Source organism: Podarcis muralis, chromosome 12, assembly GCF_964188315.1.
Source record: "Podarcis muralis chromosome 12, rPodMur119.hap1.1, whole genome shotgun sequence".
In the NCBI taxonomy this organism is placed as follows: Eukaryota; Metazoa; Chordata; class Lepidosauria; order Squamata; family Lacertidae; genus Podarcis; species Podarcis muralis.
The window spans coordinates 20,586,017-20,609,921 of NC_135666.1; the positions used below are offsets into that span (position 1 = coordinate 20,586,017).

At 44.5% G+C, this 23,905-nt stretch overlaps 1 protein-coding gene across 3 annotated transcripts in view; it reads right to left on the reverse strand.

The window, feature by feature from the left end:
* JCAD (junctional cadherin 5 associated) overlaps positions 1 to 23,905 on the reverse strand; it is a 59,538-nt gene that overhangs the window by 2,407 nt on the left and 33,226 nt on the right. For 2 of the 3 annotated variants that reach the window (XM_028749985.2, XM_028749983.2), the window contains exons 2-3: positions 12,792 to 13,149; positions 3,829 to 7,526 (exon numbers count right to left, since the gene is read on the reverse strand). In XM_028749985.2, coding sequence (XP_028605818.2) covers positions 3,829 to 7,526; positions 12,792 to 13,090 — 3,997 coding nt within the window. In that variant the 5' untranslated portion in view covers positions 13,091 to 13,149. The remainder of the gene's footprint in view (positions 1 to 3,828; positions 7,527 to 12,791; positions 13,150 to 23,905) is intronic. The other variant, XM_077936802.1, reaches the window with a different exon arrangement.

The following is a 23,905-nucleotide window of genomic DNA, read 5'->3' on the forward strand; positions in this document are numbered from 1 at the left end:
AGCGTGGCCAGCTATGACTGCAGTTGTAGTTCAGGAGCATCTGGAGAGCTAAAGGCTCCCTGAACCTGAGTTCAGGGGTGGTGGGATGAGGAGAACCAACAAACAAAAAAAGGGAGGAAAATTAGGCTGCATGTTAGAGCCATGAGCTCCACTTACAGCTTGAGCCTAAGATGGAGATTGCAGGCTAATTCCGTCCCAGGTGGTGACAAAACAGGTTACACACACAGGATTACAGGAAGAAAAAGAAGAAAAATGGCTCCTCCTCCTTTAAAATAGACTATCTGACAATTTTTACACTGCTTGTTCTATCAGCAATCCCATATGGTGGCCATCACATTTTACAGGCTAAGTCACAAAGACCACATATTGTCCAGGGATACCCATTGAATTAAATGGTACAATAGGACTTGAAACTCCAACCACTGGACCACGTATGCTCTCGGTATTATTAAATATGGGCTGTGGTGCTCTGTTTACTGGGTCTTGTGAAAGAACAGAATATGTTTGCCATGTGGTTCCTAAGGCTTCAAAATTGTTTCAAGAGATAGCTTTTGTCGACAGCATATCACTTATTGGCTATAACACAGGCAAAATGATGTGTAAATGGAAAATGGAAAACACAGAAATAACAACAACAACAACAACAACAACAACAACAACAACAACAACAAACAAACATAGGAAGCTTTCAAAGTTGCACAGAATTCTCCATGAAGCAGGGAGTCAGTTGTGTGAACCTGGTTTAAGGATGGATGAATCAGTCAGTCAGTTTTGGTTTTCTCCATCTCTCATTTTCCCATTCTTAATTTCAGTTTTATTTTATTTTTTTTAAATGTCCTGAGAATTCATCAGATATACATACTGTTGTATGCCAAAAATGTACACATTTGCAAGCAATTTCTCTTCACCAAAGATGCATTTTGTTTACACTTTCCCCTATGAATTTTTTGTAAACATCACTTGGGTGAAAAACTGAACTATGAAATTTATAGCAGTGTGAATCTAAAAGGAAAACTGTGTTTTGGTTCATGTATTGTTGGGGGATTGAGAATTAGGTTCTTCTGTATTAAAATGAGAACTGAAATGAGCTTCTCCTCCATTTCTAGTTTGGCTTTAATCTATGCACCTGCCTATTTTAATACTATGAGATGGGTTTTTTAAAAAAAATAAAAATGAACAGAAAGCTAACGTTTGTTTCATTCAAATCAGAATTCACCACTCCCTATCCACACAGCTGCCATCAAAATGTAACTCAAGAAATGTAAACAGATAAATGAGACTATACAGAATACTTTACGTTTTGGAGGATAATGACTTCCATATCCTTGTAGATAGAGAAAGCCTTACAAGGAATAATTTACCTAAGTAAAGATTTCCAGATCCACTTTTTATTTGGGTATTGAGCTTTGACAGAGGGCAAGCAGCAGCTTTCATAAGCAGCTCGGATATATTTTCTCTCTGTTTCTCACTACCATGAAATAATTTTGTCCTCAGCTCCAACCACTACAAAGAAAGGAACTTCACAAATTCATCATGTTTTAGAAATGGGGGGGGGGGGGACGATGACGACGACAGCCTACCTCCCATGATGTTGATATTTTCAGCATTTTCTACATACTGATGCAGAATGCCAACAGTCACAGAAATGCAGACAGCTAATACAGTCGTACCTTGGAAGCAGAACGGAATCCGTTCCAGAAGTCCACTCGACTTCCAAAATGTTTGGAAACCAAAGTGCAGCTTCCAATTGGCTGAACAGAAGTCACAGAAGTCACAGAAGCCCCATTGGATGTTTGGCTTCCAAAAATAGTTCACAAACCAGAACAGTCACTTCCAGGTTTGCGGCATTCAAGAGCCAAAATGTTCAAGAACTAAGCTGTTCGAAAACCACGGTACAACTGTAGACAGAAAAGCAACTGTGTGTGCCCTGCAGATTGATTGTAGCTGGGCATTCCAGCCAGACTGGAGGCCTGCCACTGCAAAAGGGGTGCTCTCTTATGGCACAGCCAGGTTGACTTCAGGATTCCAAGTATGGAAAAGGGAAATGAGGGAAACTGAGATAACTGGTCCATGTGAACTGTTTAACACAAATTGGTAATGGTGAATGTTATGTACTGAGTTGAATAGGATCCAAAATGCAGCAGTCTGATTGGTCCTAGAACAATAGGATCCAAAATGCAGCAGTCTGATTGGTCCTAGAACAATAGGATTCCGAATGCAGCAGTCTGATTGGTCCTAGAACAATGCAGCAGTATGATTGGTCTGCAGGAGCCACCCAATCCAGCTCCAGATGGAAGTGAATCCACAACCTGATTGGCATACAGGAGAATTCCGGAATTAGCCAATCATGTGCAGCCCATTGTGTAAATAATGTATATAAAGCAGATACTTTGAGGGGACTTTCATTCCTCCTCACCACTATGAGCTGAATAAAGAGCATGAAATCCACTCTCGACTCGGAGTATATTTCAGTGAAGGATACAGAGCTTTGGAGGAGGAAAGAGGACGACTTCTCCTAGGGACAGAATAGGAAGAACTTTACTGGATCAGGCTAAAGGCCCATGTAGCCTAGCATCATGTTCTCAGAGTGGACTCATGAACTTTTTAGCTGCACACCCTACCTAAAGTTCAAGAGGGGGAATAAAGTGTTTTGTTGAATCAATATGTACTTCATGTGAGCCTTCCTAAGGGAGCTGTTTCCAGAGGAAGAACTGTAAGGGGAATGGGACTCTCTGTTGGCCAGACAAGGGATTTTCCCACCTGCCTTGCCCCACCTTCCTGCCCTTGTTGCTTTCAGAAAGCAGTTGCTGCCATGGCCATTATGTTTGTGTTTCTTTTGATGAACCAAGTGAACTTTACTTGTGGTTGTGCTGTTTAGCCTATTTTTAAAGTTGTTTTCTTAAGAGTGTTTTATAGAAGGTGGTTGTTTTACTGATGATTTGGGCATTATTTAATATGATTTATGTTGTAATTGTGATGTTCTTTTATGTTTTTTTATTTATTGTTTGCGAGCCACTTTGTCACTCGTGCGAGTGAAAAGGGGCATAGAAATATAAGAAATGAAATTAATACAAGAGATTTGGGCCTCTTAGAAAAATGGGTAAAAACCAGCTTGCCTGTTGATAAGGGTGGCAGAACGGAAGGGTGTTCTGACAATTTGGAGAATTCTTAAGACCACAGATATTGGTGGCTTTTTCGTAACGTATAATCATAAAATTGTAGAGTTGGAAGGGACCCCAAGGGTCATCAAGTCCAACCCCCTGCAATGCAGGAATTTCAAAGCATACATGACAGGTGGCTATCCAATGTCTGCTTAAAAACCTCCAAGGAAAGAGAGTCTTTCATTTTAAAAATTATAGGTGCTATGTATAGTCACCTTAGAAGTTATGCTGTAACATGATTAAGTGTCTTCTGAAGTGAGGAGACCACTTGGGGAGGGAGGAGACCCAGCCCATATTTCAGATCACATGCAATTATTCCTCTGCAGTACCTACGTAGCTGGTTATCCATTCACTTAAAATATACAGCTTTTATTTTTTTGCAGATCTTCGAAGTTCACTTCCCTCCCTTTGGGCAGGATCAAAGTGTCTTATTTTTCCCAGCAGTGCATATCAAACAACATGCCAGGCATGGATTTTTCTAGGCACTGACTGGCAGCTTTTTCTGCTTATACACTTGCTTGCAATTAAATGGCAGCTGCAAAGTTTATATTTGAGATGGAACAGGAAAATGCCCTTTCTTTCCAAGGAGGCTTCAGAGGAAGTGTATAGCCATCATCACCCAGCAAAAGTGCTGAGCACAAAAACCCTGGAGGAATTTTGCTCTTACCTAAAGAAACGAAATCCCTTCCAGTTTTCTTCTCACTCACGTTGTCCCAGAGCCCATTTTCAGCCAATGAGATGATGCGCTTGGAAACAGAATTCCCATGGGACAGTTTGCGGGGCAATTCATTGCGGCCAAAGGAAATGTCGCTTCCTCTTTCCTCCGGGCCTTTTAGCTGCTTATCCTCATCTCCATCCTCTACCGAATCTGCATTTTTTATGCTTAGACGTCTCATACGAGAGACCGAGTCAACTTCTTTCATCCTCACCAAACGGTCCATGGCAGCTCGGCTAGGAGCTGATGCAAGTTTGCCTTGCAAGGTCTCAATCACCTTTGAAGTGCATCTAGCTCTCTTTTCCACACCAGGTGGAACCATATTTCTTTCAGCAAATGGAAGCACAACAGACTCGGCAGAGGGAGTCTGGTCAGCTTTGGGTCTAACAAGACCTCCATGGTGCTCAAAACATTGTTTAGCTATCAAAACTGCTTGACCGGAAGGCTGGTCTTCAATAGACTCCAATGAGATGTTTCTGTCTCCAACGAAGAGGGAGCTTTCTGTCCAGCCACACTTTCGTCTTCCTTCGTAAGAAGATACTTTTGCTTCCACCTTGCCCTCCGACACACTTTCTTCTGGCAATTCAAGGCTCTGGGGGACATTGTCAGAGTGAGAGTGTTCATCTTGAAGAGTGCTGTTGTCAGGAATGAGGGACTCCACAGCTACCTCTATACCCAATATCCGAGCTGCTCTTGCCTGAAGCGATTCATTTGGGGGGATCTCACTGGTGATAGGTTTCCCATGACTATCTAGTTCAGGTCCTTGACCGTCATCAAACCCTACAGATCTCAGATCTGGCTCAGAGAGACCTTGGTTCCTATTTGTTAAAGACAATCGCCCTACAGACCCTCTGTCCAAAGCCAAGTTATTCCACGGCACTGCATTTTTTGTCAGCCTACCATAGTTGATGTTGTCTCTGTGATTCTTAACTTGTATTTCCTCAATGAAGTTAATGCTGTTGAATGGATTGTAGTGATCCTCATGGTCATAGCTGCTTGGCAGAACTTTTTCGACTGGGTGTGGACTCACAACCTGTTTTATTGTCCTTTTCCTACCTTCCTGATTCCTTGATTCTGCAACCACATATTCATTTGTGGCCTTAACTGAACTACCCACCTCTTTTGCCTGCAAGCAGCTTTGGGACCTGGCACAAGATATGACCCTTGCACGTGAGCTTTCAGATGCACTTAAACTTTCAGGTTTGGCTTTATCCCTCTCCTGTCTAAATATAGGAGTGACTGATATGACAGTTTCTGACTGCATGCCAGGTCTATGGTCCTGGGTTGGCCCATCAATCCTAGAGGTCCCACTGCTATCTGTCCTCTCTCCTTTCTCCCTTTCTGACTCCTGGTTGTCCTCATTCTCCACACTCTCATTCTCTACCCCATCTTCACTTTGTTCTTCCTGCTCTTCCTGCTCTTGAAGCTCCTTGTTAAAACTTTCCAGCTCACTTATTATATCCCAAGGACGGCGGCTAACAGGTTTCAAGAGGAACTGCCCAAACAGCTCCTTACTACTGCAAGGGGAGCTTCCTTCCTCCCCGATGAGACAAGTAGTTTCTCTTTCCTGCCCAGGGAGAGGGGTGCATGAAGCACAAGGCAGTTTCTGGCATGCCTTTGGGCTAAGGACTACAGTCCGAGAACACACATTATTGCTAGCTTTGTCAAGATACCCTGGAGCTTTTGCACTGAGTGCAACCTGCCTACATTTTCTGTCATCGGCAGGTAACACAGATAGATCTTCTGCTTCCGCAGTGGATGCCCCATATCTTGACAACTGCGAAGCTGTCACAGTATTTGAGCTGCTGGGTTCTAAGCGTTGGAGACGATGACACAAGATTTTGGGTTCTTCTGTGAAGCTGGTCTGCGTTTGCTGGTCTTTGTACTGATCACCTGGCCATGAGCCAGAGTACTGGAGCTCCTTGTGCTTTGCAGGCTGCAGGAATCTGAGGTCATTCGTTTGTTTGAACTCTGGTCTCCACCACAACTCCTGTTTTTGTAGCTCATTCTTATTGGCCATGCTTCCTGTAAGGGCTTGGAGCTCCAAGTCAGTGGAAGAGGTACTGAGGAGGCTTTGTTCCTGCAGACCCCCGCTATCGTCAAACCCATTCTTCTCCTCGGCTCCCTGGGTTAAGTTGTTGTTCCTATCGGTATCAGGCAGGCTCAGTTCAGATTTAACTGGGACGGAGACCAAACAAAATATTGTCTCGTTGGTTTTTTTCTTTGAACTCCTCTTGCTCTGAATCTCAGTCCCAGGTTCAAACGTTTTCACTTTCGTGACGGTCTCGCAGGGGGTTTCCATCTGTAAGCTTTGGACAGACAGCCTGCCTTTTGGGTATCTGTGATCCAAACCATTACCTGCGTCACAACCGTCTCTTTGGATAGGCAAGGCACAACTGTCTTGATCGACGCTGGACTCAGCTAGCCACTTGCCGCCGTGTGCAGAACTGTCAGGGACCTGGTCACATTTCACAGCAGTATTTAGCGAGTCGAAAAAGGCACTGTTGTACTCTCGTTCCAGAGAGCTCTCTTGGAAGGCATGGGAGCCTGTCCTATTTGTATCCACAGCGTATTTCTCATCGTCCTGAAGACTGTCTTGGTGCGCTACTTTAATATGCCGGATTCGAGGGTCATCAAAAGGAATGTACTGGACGGAAGACAGGTAGCCCTCCCCATGCCTCAGGTGGCTTTTCTTGTCACGAGGAACCTGCTCACCTTTGCAGTAGGTACTAGCAGAGGGATGGTAACCAAGCATGGCTCTCGTTCTCTCCACTGGACTCTGCATACCATTACTAAAGCACATATCATAGTCAGGCACTTCACCAGGCAAAGGCCGGCTCATACTTTGCTGAGCTGGAGATTTGTAACAGGGAGGGGGTATGTACAAAGGGGGCTCCAGGCCAGCATCTTGGCTGCAAGCATCCTGGATCTGATCGTTTGCTTTGGTCAAAGAGGAGATGGCTTCATCTTTCCGTTGGTCATCCTGGAGCAAACCGGCTTCTAGGTTTCCCCTGGTTTGCTGATGCAGCTCATATGACGGGGGCTTCAGGGGTCTGCCGTACTTAGGCTTGGGCAAGGGATGGAAGTGGGCCACTGGCTCAGGGTGTTTGGAGGTCTCTAAGCCGAACCCACTTGGGGGGCAAGATGTCGCTTTAGTTCCACGGAGCGAATGCTTGCTGTTGACCAAGGAAGGCATTTCAACACACTGCAGGCTCTCTGGTGAAAGAACTCTTGGCAAAGATTGCGATTTCCCCTTCGCATGGGAGGCAATGGCAGTACCTCCTCGTCTCACCAAATACATCTCTTGAAGCAGCCTTTCTCTGTCACCATCTGTCATGAGTCCTCCAAAGTTGGTTGGTTGGGTCCAACCTTCTGTCCTTAGACTTTGCCACCTGTAGTCCCCAGGGGCATTCCAGGTCTCCTGCATGCCAGTTCTCCTCACATTCTCCATTCCACCTCCTACTTCCCACTGACTTTCCTTATCAAGCCCATACAAGGCACAGGGCACTGCCATGCCTTTCATTTCAGAGTCTCCTCTGTCAGTATAACCCAACAGTACGCTAAAATCTTGGCCCCTTCTTCTCCAGTAGGCAAGATCTTTATCCGTCTTGGGACGTGAAGGCCAGGCTAACTGCGGTCGGTCATAAAACCTGCAAAACAAAATGAAATCTTACTAAAGAGGCCCATACAAAAACAAACAAACAAACAAGCTTTCTTTTCCTCCATAATTAAAAATAGAATCTCTGCCACCCAGAATCATGAGCTTGTTTCTAATCCCAACATCCCCACAGATATGATGCACGTGATCTTTCTATGAGGAACTACAAAAGAGCTCTTTGCTTACAAGGCATTTTCTTTTACTGCAGTGCATACATGTTGTAAAACTGCATGCATAACATTCCTTTGCATAATCACATTTCCTAAACTTTATGGTATTTCTTAACATGGAAGTGATTTCTGCATTGGAAGTCTGCAACTTATGAGTTGTCTCTTAGTGAGAAATCCATACAAATTCCTAAAACTGTCAACTCTCTATAGCACATCAAGATGCACTGTTAGTATTCCTGCACATTGGAGGATCAGACATGTAACTGCCATTGAGTATAAGCCAAAAGAAACATCAAACTTCACTGACAGGGTAAGAATATAGCTCAGATAGGATCGTTTTCTTCCATTCCTGTCAATCCAAATGTGTGGAGGTTGTTCGTGAGTGAGAGGAAGAATTGTCCATGGATGGGGAACCCAAGGACTCCTTTCCTCTTAAAAACAGAAATATTCAAAAATGAAAATGTAATGCGCCCCAAAAAAGATTATTTTTTTAAAAAAATTGAAATGCACACATACACATCTGGCTGCCAATAATCCTCATTCTAAGCACTGTTCAATCACTTTTCTTACGTGCATAGATTCATCCTATCAAGTAAAACTGTTCATAGACTAAACTGAGATAATAATATATATTTTTCATCAGAAAGATTAAATGAAATCATCTGGGCAAAATGTTCAGGATGGAAAATTACATCCTTCCAGGGGCCAGAAATGAGAGCATGATCATGTCAACAACGTACAAGATTAGTCCAGGCTATATAAATAAAATCACACCATGAACATGAATGCTTAGTATGGTTTGGATTAGAGCCAGGATCTCTCACTTAAATGAAGTGTGCAATTGACTACCATCAGCATTTTGAAATTATCACATTTGTGTCAATTTCATTAAAGGTCAGAGGATGTTCTAATACAGTCCATCAAAAGGTGTAGAAAGTGTGTTTTTATGACCTGCTAAATAATACTCTAAGACTGGAGAGCTCTATCCACAGAAGCAAGAAGGTCAAACAAAGAGAGGAATGATTAATACAAGATGCATTTGTTACATTAGTTATTTTGCCTTTCCTCAGCTGAGCTCAAGGTGGCACACAGAGAATTCTCAGGTGTTCTCCTAGTCCAACTGCTGACTGGATCCTCATGTGCCTTCAAAGCATTCTGTATCTTAAGGTTTTGTATAAATTAAAAAATTGTCCAGCAGCACCTTAAGAGACCAACTAAGTTTGTTCTGGGTATAAACTTTCATGTGCATGCACACTTTGTCAGATACCAGACGGACTTCCATTTCATGTGGCTCAATGTGGTGCCTTCCATGATTCAGGTAGGTAGTCGTGTTGGTCTGACGCACTTGAAATATTAAAATAAAAAATAAAAAATTGTCCAGTAGCACCTTAGAGACCAGCGAAGTTTGTTCTGGGTATAAGTATCTGAAGAAGTGTGCATGCACACAAAAGCTTATACCCAGAAGAAACTTAGTTGATCTCTAAGGCAGTGTTTCCCAACCGGTGTTCCGCGGCACACTAGTGTGCCGCGAGACGTTGCCTGGTGTGCCGTGGGAGGGAGGCGGGTGAGTCGGGCGGCGAGAGGCGGGGCGGCATCTCCTGCTGGATGCAAATCCAAACATGGCGGGCGCCTCCCTCGCTCCTTTGTAGGCGGACCATCGAGAGAGAAAGAAAAGGAGGCGAAAGAGCGAGAGAAGGCGCCTGCGCGGAAAGAGGAGCGAGCAGTGCGCCTGCGCGCCGCGGCGCCCGAGTGCAGTGAAATTCCGTGAAGAGGGGAGGGGGGGCTGGAAAAGAGAGAAAGGAAAGATTTTTCATTTTTTTAAAAAAAAAAAAAAGGAAGAGGGAAAGAAGAGAAAAAGCGGCAGAAGCTGAGGGGAAGGTTTCCGTGAGGGAGAAAAAGAGAGAAACGCGGGGCTGGCGGGACCCCTCCTCTTCCGCCACGCGTCGCCCGCCACCGCCTCAGAATCTCCTCAGGAGCGGCGGCGGCTGCTCCCCCTCGCCCCCTTCCTCCCCCCCAGCCCCCTCCCAACCCCCGGACGAGGGACGCGAGGTGGCGCCGCTGAGAGGACGGGAAGGCCCCCGGCGGCGGGGTCGGCTCGAGCAAGGAGGGGCGAGCGCTAGCCGGCTGGCTCTAGCCCGGCAAGAGGAGGAGGAGGAGGAGCACGCCGTCGCTTCCACAGCGGCCGCCCCACACTCCCCTCCCCGGGCACCGGCAGGGAGAATGACGGAGCTCCAGTCCGCGCTGCTACTGCGGAGACAGCTGGCAGGTCGGTCCGTCCGTCGGTCGGGGCAAAACACACCACAGCGCAGGCAGAGGCAGGCAGGCCCGTCTCTCCCTGCCCCCCCTCGGACCTGGCCGGCCTGGGGTTTGCACCCCAAACATTCATGTCCACCCCAGCTACACAAGCCACACCTTGCTCTCAGTTCGATCTGTCAAATAACTCACCTATCATTCACATAAAGAACCTAGTCTATCCTCAAACGTCAGAATGTACCTCCTCTCTAGCTTCCCCCACTTCATCTAGGCACTTTCAGCCCTTACTTAACCCACCCCAGCCTGCTTACTCTTCCTTCATTTGCTATAAAAACTAAATACAGAGAGAGACTGAGAGCTGTTGACGAAGAGCTACGTGTGTGTCTTTCTTCGATTCCAGCCAGAATATCAGCTTTGTGTTCAGCCAAACAGGCCCAGGTTGCGCACTGAATAAAGTATTTTATAATTTTTCATATTTCTGTTTACTTACTATTTCATAATAAAGTAATTATAAAATACTTTCTTTGTGTTTATTTGATTCCTATTAAAGAGAGTTACTTTATATATAGTCAATATAGGCACAGAGTTAATTTTTTAAACATTTTCTAATGGTGGTGTGCCTCGAGATTTTTTTCATGAAACAAGTGTGCCTTTGCCCAAAAAAGGTTGGGAAACACTGCTCTAAGGTGCTACTGGAATTTTATTTATTTATTTATTTTGACTGTGTCACACCAACACAGCTACCTACCTGAATCTTAAGGTTTGCGTACGGCATGGGAAGCTGAGTCAGAACACTGGTCCATCTAGCTCAGCACTGTCTACACAGGCTCTCTCCCAGGACCGCGTGGAGTTGCCAGGATTGAACTCAGGACCTTCTGTGTGCAAGGCAGATGCTCCACTAGTGAGCTAAGAATAAAAGAAGAGCCTGCTGGATCAAGACCATCTAGTCCAGCATCCTTTTCAACCAGATGCCTATGGGAAACCCACAAGCAGGAATCGAGCACTCTCTTCTCCTGTGGTTTCCATGATCTGGTATTCGGAGGCATTACTGCCTCTAGTGATGAAGGTGAAGCACAGCCATCACGACTAGCAGCAATCAATAGCCATCTCCTCCAATTTGTCCAATCCGTTTTTTTAAAGCCATCTGAGTCGTGGCCATTGCTGCCTTCAGTGGGAGTGAGTGCCATAGTTTAACTACCCACTGCAGCCTTTCCCCAGAATGACAACAGGAGAGGGAAGACTTGAAAATGAGCTCTATCTATCTTGAGCTGTCACTCGTCATTTTGCACAAACTGCTTTCCACATTAAAAAAACAGAAAGAAAGAAAAAAGTGATGGAAAACACTGCACTGAAACCTAGAGACGGGTTCCATTTACTTAACCAGGATCGAAACACTTTTAAAGTCCTGCATTAGCAGAAGGGAGTGACAGTGGGGTGGGGGAGAGAGGAAGCATTTGTTCCGGAGTGCTTGTTTCCATTTCTGTCTGAGCACAACCTGTATTTTCAGCATTTGTCCCTTAAAATAATCTCCGCCTTTCCTTTTGTTCAAAAGCGGAGTTGCTATGTGTCTCCCGCCAAACACAAACACACACACACACACCCCTTCCAGGACGATTTGTCCCAGTTCAAAAGTGCATGGACAGTCGGCCGCAGGGAAGCGCAACTGTAGCGGCACCATTTTCTGAAGTGGTGACAAAGCTATCCACAGGGTGGAGTTAAGTTTCACGAGACCTTCTGCAAATGCTCCTGAGAAAAGATGACCCTCTTTGGGCAGAACACACACAGCGGACTTCACTGGTATGAAACTAATTTAAAAGGAATGTCTGCGCCCTAAAAGGGGGCAACATATAAAGGCTGAGTTTGGGTTGAATCTACCTGTACTCCTGTACTAAGGTAAAATATGTACTGAGAAAAAGACACCCAGAGTGGCTGGAACAACCCAGTCAGATGGGTGGGGCACAATTGTTATTACGAAGAAGAAGAAGAAGAAGAAGAAGAAGAAGAAGAAGAAGAAGGGTTTCTTTCTTTACTTCAATATAGTTCCCCAAGCAATTTCTCTCTTTCTCTTATCTACCCATTCTACTCCTGTAACATTTTTTTAAAGCTCACTATGCAAAATGCACTAACTGATTAATGGCATTGATCAAGTATTAATTTAAAAGAGGAACCTCTGAAGATGATTCAGATACTTCAGCTGGCGCAGAATTCAGCGGCCAGGTTGCTCATGGTAGAAAGACGGTCTGAGCATACAACACCAATCCTGGCCTGACCGCACTGGTTGCTTTGCATACAGAAGATCTCAGGAATCAACCCCCTGCATTACAGGTAAGGATGGGGGTGTCTTCTGCCTGCAACCCATGGAGAGCATCTGCCGATCAGTTTAGACGATACTGAACTCGATGGACCAATGGAATAAGACAGCTGTTCATACCATCCTACATTCCTCAGTTCTTATTTCCCCCTGTCCTCCAAGCTTTTGACAAGCCAACTCAAGAAAATCCAATCTCCGACTGGACATCCTCTGCATCACAATCTTACTGAGATACTCACTTAGAACCACCAACAGACTGATTGCATAATAAGCAAAGAAACTCACTTATTTAGAGATGGTTTGGATGTTTCCAAAGTCTCTCTCTGTCCTGTTCTGATTAAGGGCTAGACACAAAGAGGGTATTATTAGCAAAAACAACCACTGGTTGTCAAGGCTGGAGGTGGTCACAAGCAGAACAAATTAATAGTTGCTCTTAACATAATCAAGGCTGTTGGAAAGCTAAACTGAGACTTTTGCTTGGCTTTGCACATGTCTAAGAAAACCTGGGAAGTGGGGATCTTACCGTCCTTCTGAAGCATGAGTATTAGCCAAACTCGAGAAGTCTTTATGGTAACTGGGACCCAGCTGCCTCCCTTGGATGGCATGCCTAGCTTCATTGTCATTCAGGTAGCTTTTAGCTACTGTCTTCTTGCTGCCAACACTGGCTCCAGAGTTTGTCGGGAACCCATTCACAGTTCTATGACCAACTCTCCTATCTGTGATCTCTTGCTGGAATCCATCAGTTCTGTTCTCATATGAATTGGTGGGGGTTTTAGACAATTTGTATCCATGGGAAATCAGGAGATCCTCTACGCTGAACATGTTGCACTGGCTTCATTCACCTTGGTACCCCTGGAGGTTCTCTCGAACTGGGCCCATCACTAAAAAAAAGAGAACGCAAAGGACTTGTGTGAGTATAGAAAGGCATATTGATCCAACTCCAAAGCAGACAACCAGCCCCAATTTATATATACATATATAAAAGATCTAACTGCATGCAGAGAGATTTCATTAAATTGCCATTAAATCTCTATTAATTTATAGAATTCTGTTAACATAAAGTGTGCTTTACCATCTTTATTTGGTTACTTCTTGCAATCTCCATGCTAGGTACGCTGCTACTGTTACATACTTAGGGAATTGAGGCTGAGTACCAATGAATTGTGATCCCTGAATTTCTATTACTTGTCTACCAAGTCTATGACTGAGGTGGGATTTTAACCCAGAGCATCTGGAAAGGTCTTTCATGGCAAAGAGATAAAAGTTGTCTTGAATGGTCTTGGACTAGTATAAAAGGCTGAGATTTTATACATTTTGTAGCTCTTCCTTATGCATAATGTAAGAACACTGGTAGCACATTTCAAAGGCAAAAGCCCAGCAGTGATACACTTGAATAACTCAAGAGTCGACCACATCAAATGCCTCTGCTAGCATGACCAACTTGAAGGTCCATGCATAAGTCATGTGTCTTTCCTGGCTGCATGTGGCTGGGTTTACCCACTTGTTTTGCTGTGCTGTTTCCTGAATCCTCTGCAGCTCTGGGGAGAAAATTACCAAATGCCTAGATGCCCACTTGAACTTCATAGACACCCAGGTTCATAGCATTTCTCAGCCCTCGTATAAGCCAACAATACAAAAAGAAAAAAAGGAAAGACAGGACTTTGGAAATTCAAAGACCACAAAGCCAACTCCAATGTTACTTTCCCCGCAGCTGCTTTCTAAAAGGAGATTTACGTGTGCATGGGCATCCCTTAGCTCTTGCACCTGGAAATGAAAGGTCCTTTGCAAAAAGATGCCACTGAGGCAATGCCAGACACTTGGTAGGCTTTGCCTAGAGAAGGGGTAGGCAACCTAAGGACCGTGGGCCAGATGCAGCCCAATTGCCTTCTCAATCTGGCCCGCAGACGGTCCAGGAATCAGCGTGTTTTGACATGAGTAGAATGTGTCCTTTTATTTAAAATGCATCTCTGGGTTCTTTGTGGGGCATAGGAATTCGTTCATTTCCCCAAAAAAATATAGTCCGGCCCACCACATGGTCTGAGGGACGGTGGACTGGCCCACGGCTGAAAAAGGTTGCTGACCCCTGGCCTAGAGAGTCTGATCTATGATGGCCATTTCACCATGCTGGACATCACAGCGGGTGGCGCTGTGGGTAAAAGCCTCAGCGCCTAGGGCTTGCCGATCGAAAGGTCGCGGTTCGAATCCCCGCGGCGGGGTGCGCTCGGTCCCAGCGCCTGCCAACCTAGCAGTTCGAAAGCACCCCCGGGTGCAAGTAGATAAATAGGGACCGCTTTATAGTGGGAAGGTAAATGGCGTTTCCGTGTGCTGTGCTGGCTCGCCAGAGCAGCGATGTCACGCTGGCCACGTGACCTGGAAGTGTCTCCAGACAGCGCTGGCCCCCGGCCTCTTGAGTGAGATGGGCGCACAACCCTAGAGTCTGTCAAGACTGGCCCGTACGGGCAGGGGTACCTTTACCTTTACCTTTATGTATCCTAAAGGAAAAAACGTATGTGGGGAATGAGGAGAGACAAAACTGCAAAGATTAATATCTCCTTCATGTCTGAATTCACAGGTGTTTTACACAGCCTTTGCTGGCTGAAACTGATGAGAATTGCAGGTTATAACATCTGGAGGGCACCAGGTTAGCAAAGACTGGTCTAACACTTACGTTTGTCATACAAGGTTTATTGTACAGCGGATTTAAACACACACAAATGTGGAATCAACTTTTGTGGTTTAATGGCATGACCATCTTTGCTTTGAAAAGGATCACTCCCACCATCTGGTCGAGTGTTTCCAAAACCTGGGTCTCCAGCTGCTTTTGGACTACAATTCCCATCATCCCTGACCACTGGTCTTGCTAGCTAGGGATGATGGGAATTGTAGTCCAAAAACAGCTGGAGACCCAAGTTTGGGAAGTACTAATCTAATCCAGAGACAGGAAGCCATCTTCATTCCAAGGGCCACATTCCTTTCTGGGCAACCTTTGTGGGGCCACATGTCAGAACAGGTGGGGCCAGAGACAAAAGTGCGTAGAGCAACAAATGGAAAACTCCACTCTTTTCACATTAGGGTACTTTCGACACTCCCTTCTCTGTACTCCATCCAGGCAAACAAGATGCGTTATGTGAATTCAAGGATATGTGCCAGCCAAGGAAAAACATCCGAGGAGGCTGGCTCAGGGACTGTCCAGGGGGCAGCCTGGAGAGAGGGGCTGTGGCTAAGGAGAGGCCTGAGGACCAGCTAGAGAGACCTGGAGGGATAAGCTGTCCAAGTAGTCCTCGGAGGCACAGCAGAAGTTTAAAAGCAGCCAAATCCACACAGGAGCATGTCATTGTCAGTTGCAGAAGATGCTGCAAATGCAAGGAGTCCCATTCTTGAAGGGAGGTGGCAAAGAGAAGGAAGAACTGCCAATTCTGGAGCAGTCTTCTAACAGATGGGGAGGTTGGTTCAGGGCAACTTGCAATTATTTCTCCATCCCTAATTGTTTTTTCAAGCATAAACACCTGGGACTGTACGAGGAACTCATAAGTACAGAACATGGACGAACAGCTGGCTGCTAGAACAATTCGCCCTCCAAGAGGAAGATCCACTTTGAGCAGCTTAAAACAACAGCATGGCGTTGACAGGTCACAGGTGCAAGGAAGAAATGTGCTTTTCCTGGTGGTATATAAATTAACAGGAATGGTCGTGTGTGCAGTGTCCATTTTCCGGCCATTGACACACTGTTGCCTGGGCAGAAAATAGGATCTAAGAAGCTCTTGAGAGACCCCAAGAAATGGCAGCGGAAGTAAATCATTAGCGGCAAAATTGCAAGGTGATGAAAACCATCCCAGGATAACTATGCAGACTTTCAAGAAACCTGGCTAGCTAGTGGCGAAGGGTGATAAACAAATACTTTTTGAAAGACACAAACTAGTCAAAGATAGTCTCTTTGGGAGCAGGATTCTCATCTTGGAAGTTGGAAATGGTACCTTGGGTTTCATATTGCCAAGGGGAAAGAGGTCACCCCAGTGTGAAGAACAAACAGACCCAAACTTGAGCTGCTAATATAAACTTAAGAACTGATGTAGTAAAGCAGCTAAATCTCACTTCTGCCCCTAATTCAGTGGATGACCTTAGGCAAACCATTCTCTCTCAGCCTCCCCACCTGCAGCATAGGGACCCACTTTATACGGATACTGTTAGGATAATTTATGCAAAGCACCCTGATTAGTGCTGTATAAATAAGTATACCATCACCATCATTTTTGCAGCTCACCACAAGAAACCACTGGGAACTGTAGTTCAGTGGGAATGCAGAGATTTCTCTGTTAGATACCTTAAACTCCCTGAATTATGTCCCCCAGGATTCTTAGGGAAGGGGTGGAACCAGGGATATGTGAAGGTTTATGTTGGAAATAGAGAAGTGAAATATGTGCCGAAATGGAATTCAATAAGAAGGGCTACAGAGCACATGCTTGGGATGCAGGAGTTCCCAGCTTCAATCATGGGCAAATCTGGGAAAGCAAATCTGGCAAAGCTAAGAAAGACTCACTGCCGAAAACCCTGGAGAGCTGCTGCCAGTCAGTGCAGTCACTGCTGCCAGACAGTCAGTCAATATGGAGATAGATGGGCTAATGGGCTGCATCAGCATAACTCTTAATTTTCATTTGTACATTTGTACACAAGAAAAACAGAGACAGCAGAAAAGGAAGTAAGAACTTTATTTTTAAAATGTCATTCTTTGTGTTAGGTTCTGAAATAACAAAAATACAACAACAATGATGATTGCATTTGTTAGTCATTGCGCAAAGCTACCCAAAATGACTTACAACCAATAAGATCACATGCAGTCTTATAATCTGCTATGTGTTTTGTAATTAATCTTGGCAGGCATGTTATTTGCTTTCATTGTCCTCTCTCTCTCTCTCCACCCCACTCTGTCTCTTTTTCCATATAGTAGAGCTATATGGAAACTAAATATTATACAATGTCCCTGTACATCCTCCCCCCTTCCCTAAGTCATAGTTTGTATGAGCACTACAAGTAAACTGTGGCCATTGTATCAGATATTCAACCTTTTATTCCCTCCCTACTCCCCCAGATTGGTTATATTGATCCCAAATCTAGCTACATCATTTACAAATAAATATAATTGCATCATGGATCTCTAGATTATACAGCAAGCTGGTTCTGGCTCCTACTGCTATGTAGCCATTCTCTAAACACGGAAGGCACACAGGAAAGATCCCTCAGTGAAGGTGTTGCCTCACCCAACACACATTCACAAACCCAATAGCAGGGACAGTATGAGTGTGTGCTGATACCTGGCTGAATTCCTACTCTGGTCTGAAATGCCAAAGCCGCAGGGGGGTGATTGCAGTATCAGTACTTTTAGATATGTATTGCTGGCTTTGGAAGTTCATGAAATGAAAAAACAAGCCCTGTCAAAAATGTCCTTCTCCCCCAGCCTGCCCCAGTGGAGCTTCGTAGCTCTAAACGCTGTGGAATTAAGCCTGAACATGAGATGAGAAACACACAAATACACAGGATAAGAAACAATGAAACAAGTAACAGGCAACCCAGACTCATGCATTTCTGATCTGATTCCCAAGTCCATCTGGCTAGACTTCAATCTCTTAAAAATTTGCAGAACTCTGTATTGGCACAAGAACTCTTGTCCTGCACATGCCCAGAAAGTCCTTTGTGCTCCAGAAAATGATATTCAAAGTGTTAAACAGGAAACTTGTTCATCGCTTCCCAAATGACATGGAAAGGCAACTCGTTTGCAGCTCTCCAAATGATGGTGAAACAAAAGGACTGTTTTGGACTGTGTCAAAGCTACGAGAGAAGATAATCTTTTTGAACAGTGGACTGTTTGCTAATGGTCAGTGGACTTTTCTAGAGCCAGCTGCAGATGTTCTGCTCAATCGCTTTTGCTAGCCAGAAAGCGTTGCTCGAGTAAGTATTTATGGCAGGAGGTAATTTTTGTGGCACACCACATACATACGGGTGGAGGCTAGAAGAGTTGGAATGTTTCTCTGGCAAGGGAGATATGAGCTAGCGGGAAGGAACCATACGCATTATGCTTTGCTTCTGGAGAACTGAACTGATGCTGCATTCAAAATTAGTACCATCAGTCTGCTTGCTTGCCTGCTCTCCTACTCAACCTGCATTTTTGAAAACAAGCAGCTATCACAAATATGTCCACAATCACCGCTACTCTCTCTTCAAACAGAAATAAATCTGATGTCCCTAAAACTTCCTACAGTTTACAGAAGCAGGGAGCAGCACATGGAAACAATGTTGTCCTCCTGATCTCATCTACCCCCTTTATACCATTTGACATAGATTCCCCACCCTCAAATGGTGTGATTTTATTTATTTTTTTGCAAGTGTTTTCTGCAGCATCTCTTCATAACCATGATGGATTTATATTGGCCCATGTGCACATGATTCTGCTGTATTCATTGTTCTGCAATGCTTCCTCAGTGTATAACACAGCAAAAGTGGGGCAAAAATAAACAAAACCCCTAATTTTTGTGGTATGAAAAATCACAGGATTTAAACATGAAGCTACGGGACATGCAATGATTAGGAATAAGTCATATGCCTGCCCCAAAATCTTTACAAACACAAACTGTATTGAAAGCAGGGTTGCCTTGATACCATCCTGTGAGAAAATTTGTTGTTTTTTTTTAAATTAATTTTTAATTTGCAAATTTAACAAAGAAAAAGAAGTCCATATAAAAAGGATGCAGTAACTGTCAGTACATCCATTAAATACATCAATTAATGTAAGGCCTCCAAATGTCCACATAGATATCCACATGAAATTGTTGTCTATAGGAAATAATGTTCACATGTAGCCAGGGCAATGAGATCCTCAGATCATTGTATGACCGTAGATATTTATCCTTCCAGGCTCAAAGTCTCCTAGCAACTTTAAGGGCTTTTGTTGTCCTGCTGCTAATCCCCATTTTATAGGAATGACATTTCAAAGTACATGAACATCTGTAAACCTTTAGGATTTCGCCAATACACAATTGATACGGATGAGTTCAGACCAAAAAGAATACAGTATGTCACTGGACAAGCCCACATCATATGCCTCAAAGAGGCATTTTCAGTTTTACACCTCCCACCTCTGTCTCCACATTGGTTGTGGAGTCCAATATACCCAAAACATTAAATTTTGCTGGATCAATCTCAAATCTAAAGGAACATTCCATACAAATTATAAAGCCGCTTTCCATTGTTTAAGCTGTACTAAACATTCTAATTCACTATTCTGCACTTCTCTTAAGGTCTTGAACTTCTAGCTTACAAAGATCCACTAAGCCTTTATTGGCAGCAGTTATGGGGTTAGCTTTCTGTAACACGTATAACTGCCCCAAAACCACCATGGGTGCAAATCATCATGAATGCACAATAAAAAGGACATCTGGAGGGGCTGATAATTATAATCTCAAGCAGGCAATGTAGTGCGCATTAAAAGCAAATGCCCACTTAGCAGCAAACAAAGCCAGAAAACGAACAGTGTGGACCCCGGGTCTTTCCCATCAGAAACTGGCTGAGATTGAACGTGCAGCCTTTCTAATCTGATGCAAGAGTTTAAAAGGCTGGGAAAACATTGTACCTTCCTGGGGCTCCTTTGTTTTGTTTGCCAATGACATCACAGATTTCGGAGCCGATTTCGCTTCCTCAGGATGCTGGCTATCTCCCCAGAGTTTCCGACTTGTCAAACTTTAAGCCAGAGCAGTTTTGTGGAAACATGAGCCAGACCCTCTTTAGCTATCTCCAAGCTATACTGGACATGCTTATATTTTAAAAAGGACTTCCTCACCCAGCCGTTGCAGAAAAGAGAGGAAGCAATGAGATCACCCTCATCCTACTGATTTCCCCCCCTTCTCCTGCAACTCACTAAGATGACTTGTTTCAAAGAGGAGGAATCACTCTCATGTCTTCCCCCGGATTAAGGCCATAATGAGGGCTAACAGGAATGTCACTTGATGCAGAAGTGCTACAGGCAAGCACTCAGCTCAGGCCGTTCTCCTAAGTTCCTATCTCTCTAATAAGTGAGCAAAAAGAAGAAAAAGATGCCTGGAGGGGAATGTCAAAGAAAACAACACGTCGTTCTCCGGTGCCAAATTTCCTTGCCTGCCTGTTCATCTCAACACATTGCTGTTTCTCTCAAGGCGGTTTTCGCACAACAAAAAATGTCTGAACATTTATTATCTGAATCAAGCCTGGTGGGGAACCTGTAGCCCAGGCATAGGCAAACTTGGCCCTCCAGATGTTTTGGGACTAAAACTCCCATCATCCCTAGGTAACAGGACCAGTGGTCAGGGATGATGGGAAGTGTAGTTCCAAAGCAGCTGGAGGGCTGAGTTTGCCTATGCCTGCTGTTAGCCCACCAGACAGTGATGGACTCCAGGTTCCACTACCCCCGACCACTGGCTATGCTGGCTGGGCTGATGGGAGCTGGGAGTTCAGCAATGTCTGTAAAGCCACACATTCACACAATCTAAATGGACGTCGCTAATCCACAGAAGAGATTCCAGGGGGCAAGGGAAGGGGACAATGTGTAACACATATCTATACAAAAATATTTAGTACAGTGGTACCTCAGGTTACATACGCTTCAGGTTACAGATGTTTCAGGTTACAGACTCCGCTAACCCAGAAATAGTACCTTGGGTTAAGAACTTTGCTTCAGGATGAGAACAGAAATTGCACAGTGGCGCAGCGGCAGCAGCAGGAGGCCCCATTAGCTAAAGTGGTACCTCAGGTTAAGAACAGTTTCAGGTTAAGAACGGACCTCCAGAACGAATTAAGTTCTTAACCCGAGGTATCACTATATTGTGTACATATACAGCAGCAACAACAGACATCAGTATGTTGTCAGGGACTAGAGCAGAGATGTTAGGGTAGATGCTGGGTGCTCCCGGGTGGTGCTCTTCCGACCCACAATGCTACAAATAATGGAATTGCCTATATTTTGAGAACTGAAAGAGCACAGCCTTTATAATTTGGCATTTTGAGACCCTCAGATTCTACTTTAGAAAAAAAATATGGCCCAAATCCAGGTAAAAGTTAGTCATATTTGTCTCACAGAGGTCAATATGACAAGTTAGCAGTGACTAATTGCAGTCTCATCATCAATGAAACTTCAGCATGACTTTTTTTAAAATTTAATGGATTTTTTCTACCTAGACATTGTGCCTCATCTTTTACTTTCCTCCATGCATACACACACTTCCCCCATTGTGTGTAAAGTGACACACAAGAGAGTATGAAGATAACAACCTGTATAATACCCCTTGGCAGAAGACGTGGGAAGTGGTAATCTATTTAACCTAAGTTTTGGTGTAAAGTAAACTTCAAAATAATGTTTTTAAAAGTTGTATATGTAATCCTGGGCTCCTTTGGAAGGGCCGTATATAAATTTAATAAATAAATAAAATTACATCTTGTTTATGGACTTAATTTATTTTTTTTCTGAGAAAAGGCAAACAAAACAAATGTGCTTGTACTCTCCAGAATGATAGAACAACACTTTTAATTTATTAGGCACCACCCGCGGATGTTCCTTGCTGATGTGCCCCTGGAGTTGCATAAATAACTGAAAATATAATAAAAACAATGCAACATCTATCCCCCAAGCCCCGCCCTCTCGTTTTTCACGGATAACAAAAATATTATTTAAAGGATGGGGGTGGAGGAGAAGACGTGGGAGAAAAACAAAACACACATTCAATTGTGGCCAGAAGTACAATCCAACAACAAAAGGAACACAGTTTGAGGCGGGGGGGGGGGGGCTCCTTAAAGAAAAAGCAAAAAAGCCATGACCTGTGGTTGTTACAATGATGAATGAGGTGCTACACACAGACACACACACACACACACACACACACACACACACACACACACAGAGAGAGAGAGAGAGAGAGAGAGAGGGTAGTAACAAGCACAGTCAGACGAAGTCAACCTGAGGTGAACAGTGGATTCTTGAGTAGATGGGTGGTGCTGAATCACAGATAGCCATCAGGACACAGCCCTGGCAGAGGCCAGCTCGCAGCTGCCAATATAACTACTGAAGCTCCTTTGATGGCGGTAAAGAAAGCACATCAGTCTCGAACATTACAGAACATGATGTGTGTTGGGGGGGGAGGGGTCCCTCCATCTTTCTTTCTTTTATCCCTGGATTCCATGCTCTTTTTAAAACAAAAACAAAAACCCCACCTTCTGTACAACAGTCAATATTCAAGAACTCTCTCCTCCCAAGCACCAAATGTCTATTTAATGACATTTAACTTTAAAGTCATTTCGGCTTTTAAAGCAAAGTTTCATTCCACAAGTTGCCCTGTGTTCCCAGAGGCCTTTAACCAGCGCTTTTTTTCTGGGGGGATGCATACCCCTAAACATTTTGTGAATCTGAGTTTGGCCTCATTGTGGGGCAGTATTTCAATAGTAGGGACGGGGGTGGCGCAGTGGGTAAAAGCCTCAGCGCCTAGGGCTTGCCGATCGAAAGGTCGGCGGTTCAAATCCCCGCGGCGGGGTGCGCTCCCGCTGCTCGGTCCCAGCGCCTGCCAACCTAGCAGTTCGAAAGCACCCTTAAGTGCAAGTAGATAAAGAGGGACCGCTTACTAGCGGAAAAGTAAAAAGCGTTTCTGTGTGCGGCTCTGGCTCGCCAGAGCAGCGATGTCACGCTGGCCACGTGACCCAGAAGTGTCTCCGGACAGCGCTGGCCCCTGGCCTCTTGAGTGAGATGGGCGCACAACCCCAGAGTCTGCCAAGACTGGCCCGTACGGGCAGGGGTACCTTTACCTTTATTTCAATAGTAGGAAAATGAGAGTACCCCTAAATATTTTTTAAGAAAAAAAGCACTGCCTATAACCATGTGTTCTATGGATGTTGAATACTTAATAAAACTATGCCAGGTTGATTCAAAAGTAGACTTTATTGTCTCTTTGGCTCTCTTGGACATGGGCTGTCAGATTCTCCCTTAATGTTAAGTCCCAGCATCTCAAACAGGTCTGCATTTAGAGTCATGCAATAGTAAGCCATGCAACAGTCATGAGGTGAGCAATAAGACCCATCAGGAAGAGAGAGAAAACCAAGGGCTTTAGCATTGGTGTGATGTAGTGGTTAGAGTGTCAGAATAGGAACTTGGAGACCAGGGTTCAAATCTCCACTCAGCCACAAAGCTCATTGGATGACTTAGGGCAAGTCTCGGTCTCTCAACCCAAGCTACCTCACATGGTTCTTGCGAGGATGTAATGAATAAATATGAGATTTTAAAGGAAATCAAGAGTTCCTGAGCAGATATCCTTTTGGAAATCCTTCAGCAGTTCTACCCAACACTGATACTCCTCCTCTCCTTGAAATATTTCAATTCCAGCTAGCCATTGCAAGAATTCAGTAATTAAGAAACATTGCTCATTTCCTCCTCCCTCCCAATCCCTTCTCCTTTTATGCCATGTATTTTCTATTGTAAGCATGAGAACAGGACTGTCATATTATTCACATTTGTAAGCCAAGCATTCCAGACGCTGCAGAGATGGCACAGTTCACACAAGGAAAGTAGCGCCAAATCTTTGGCTCTGCCTCCTTGCAAAGCTGGACCTTTTCCCAGTTGTTGCATATCCAGTT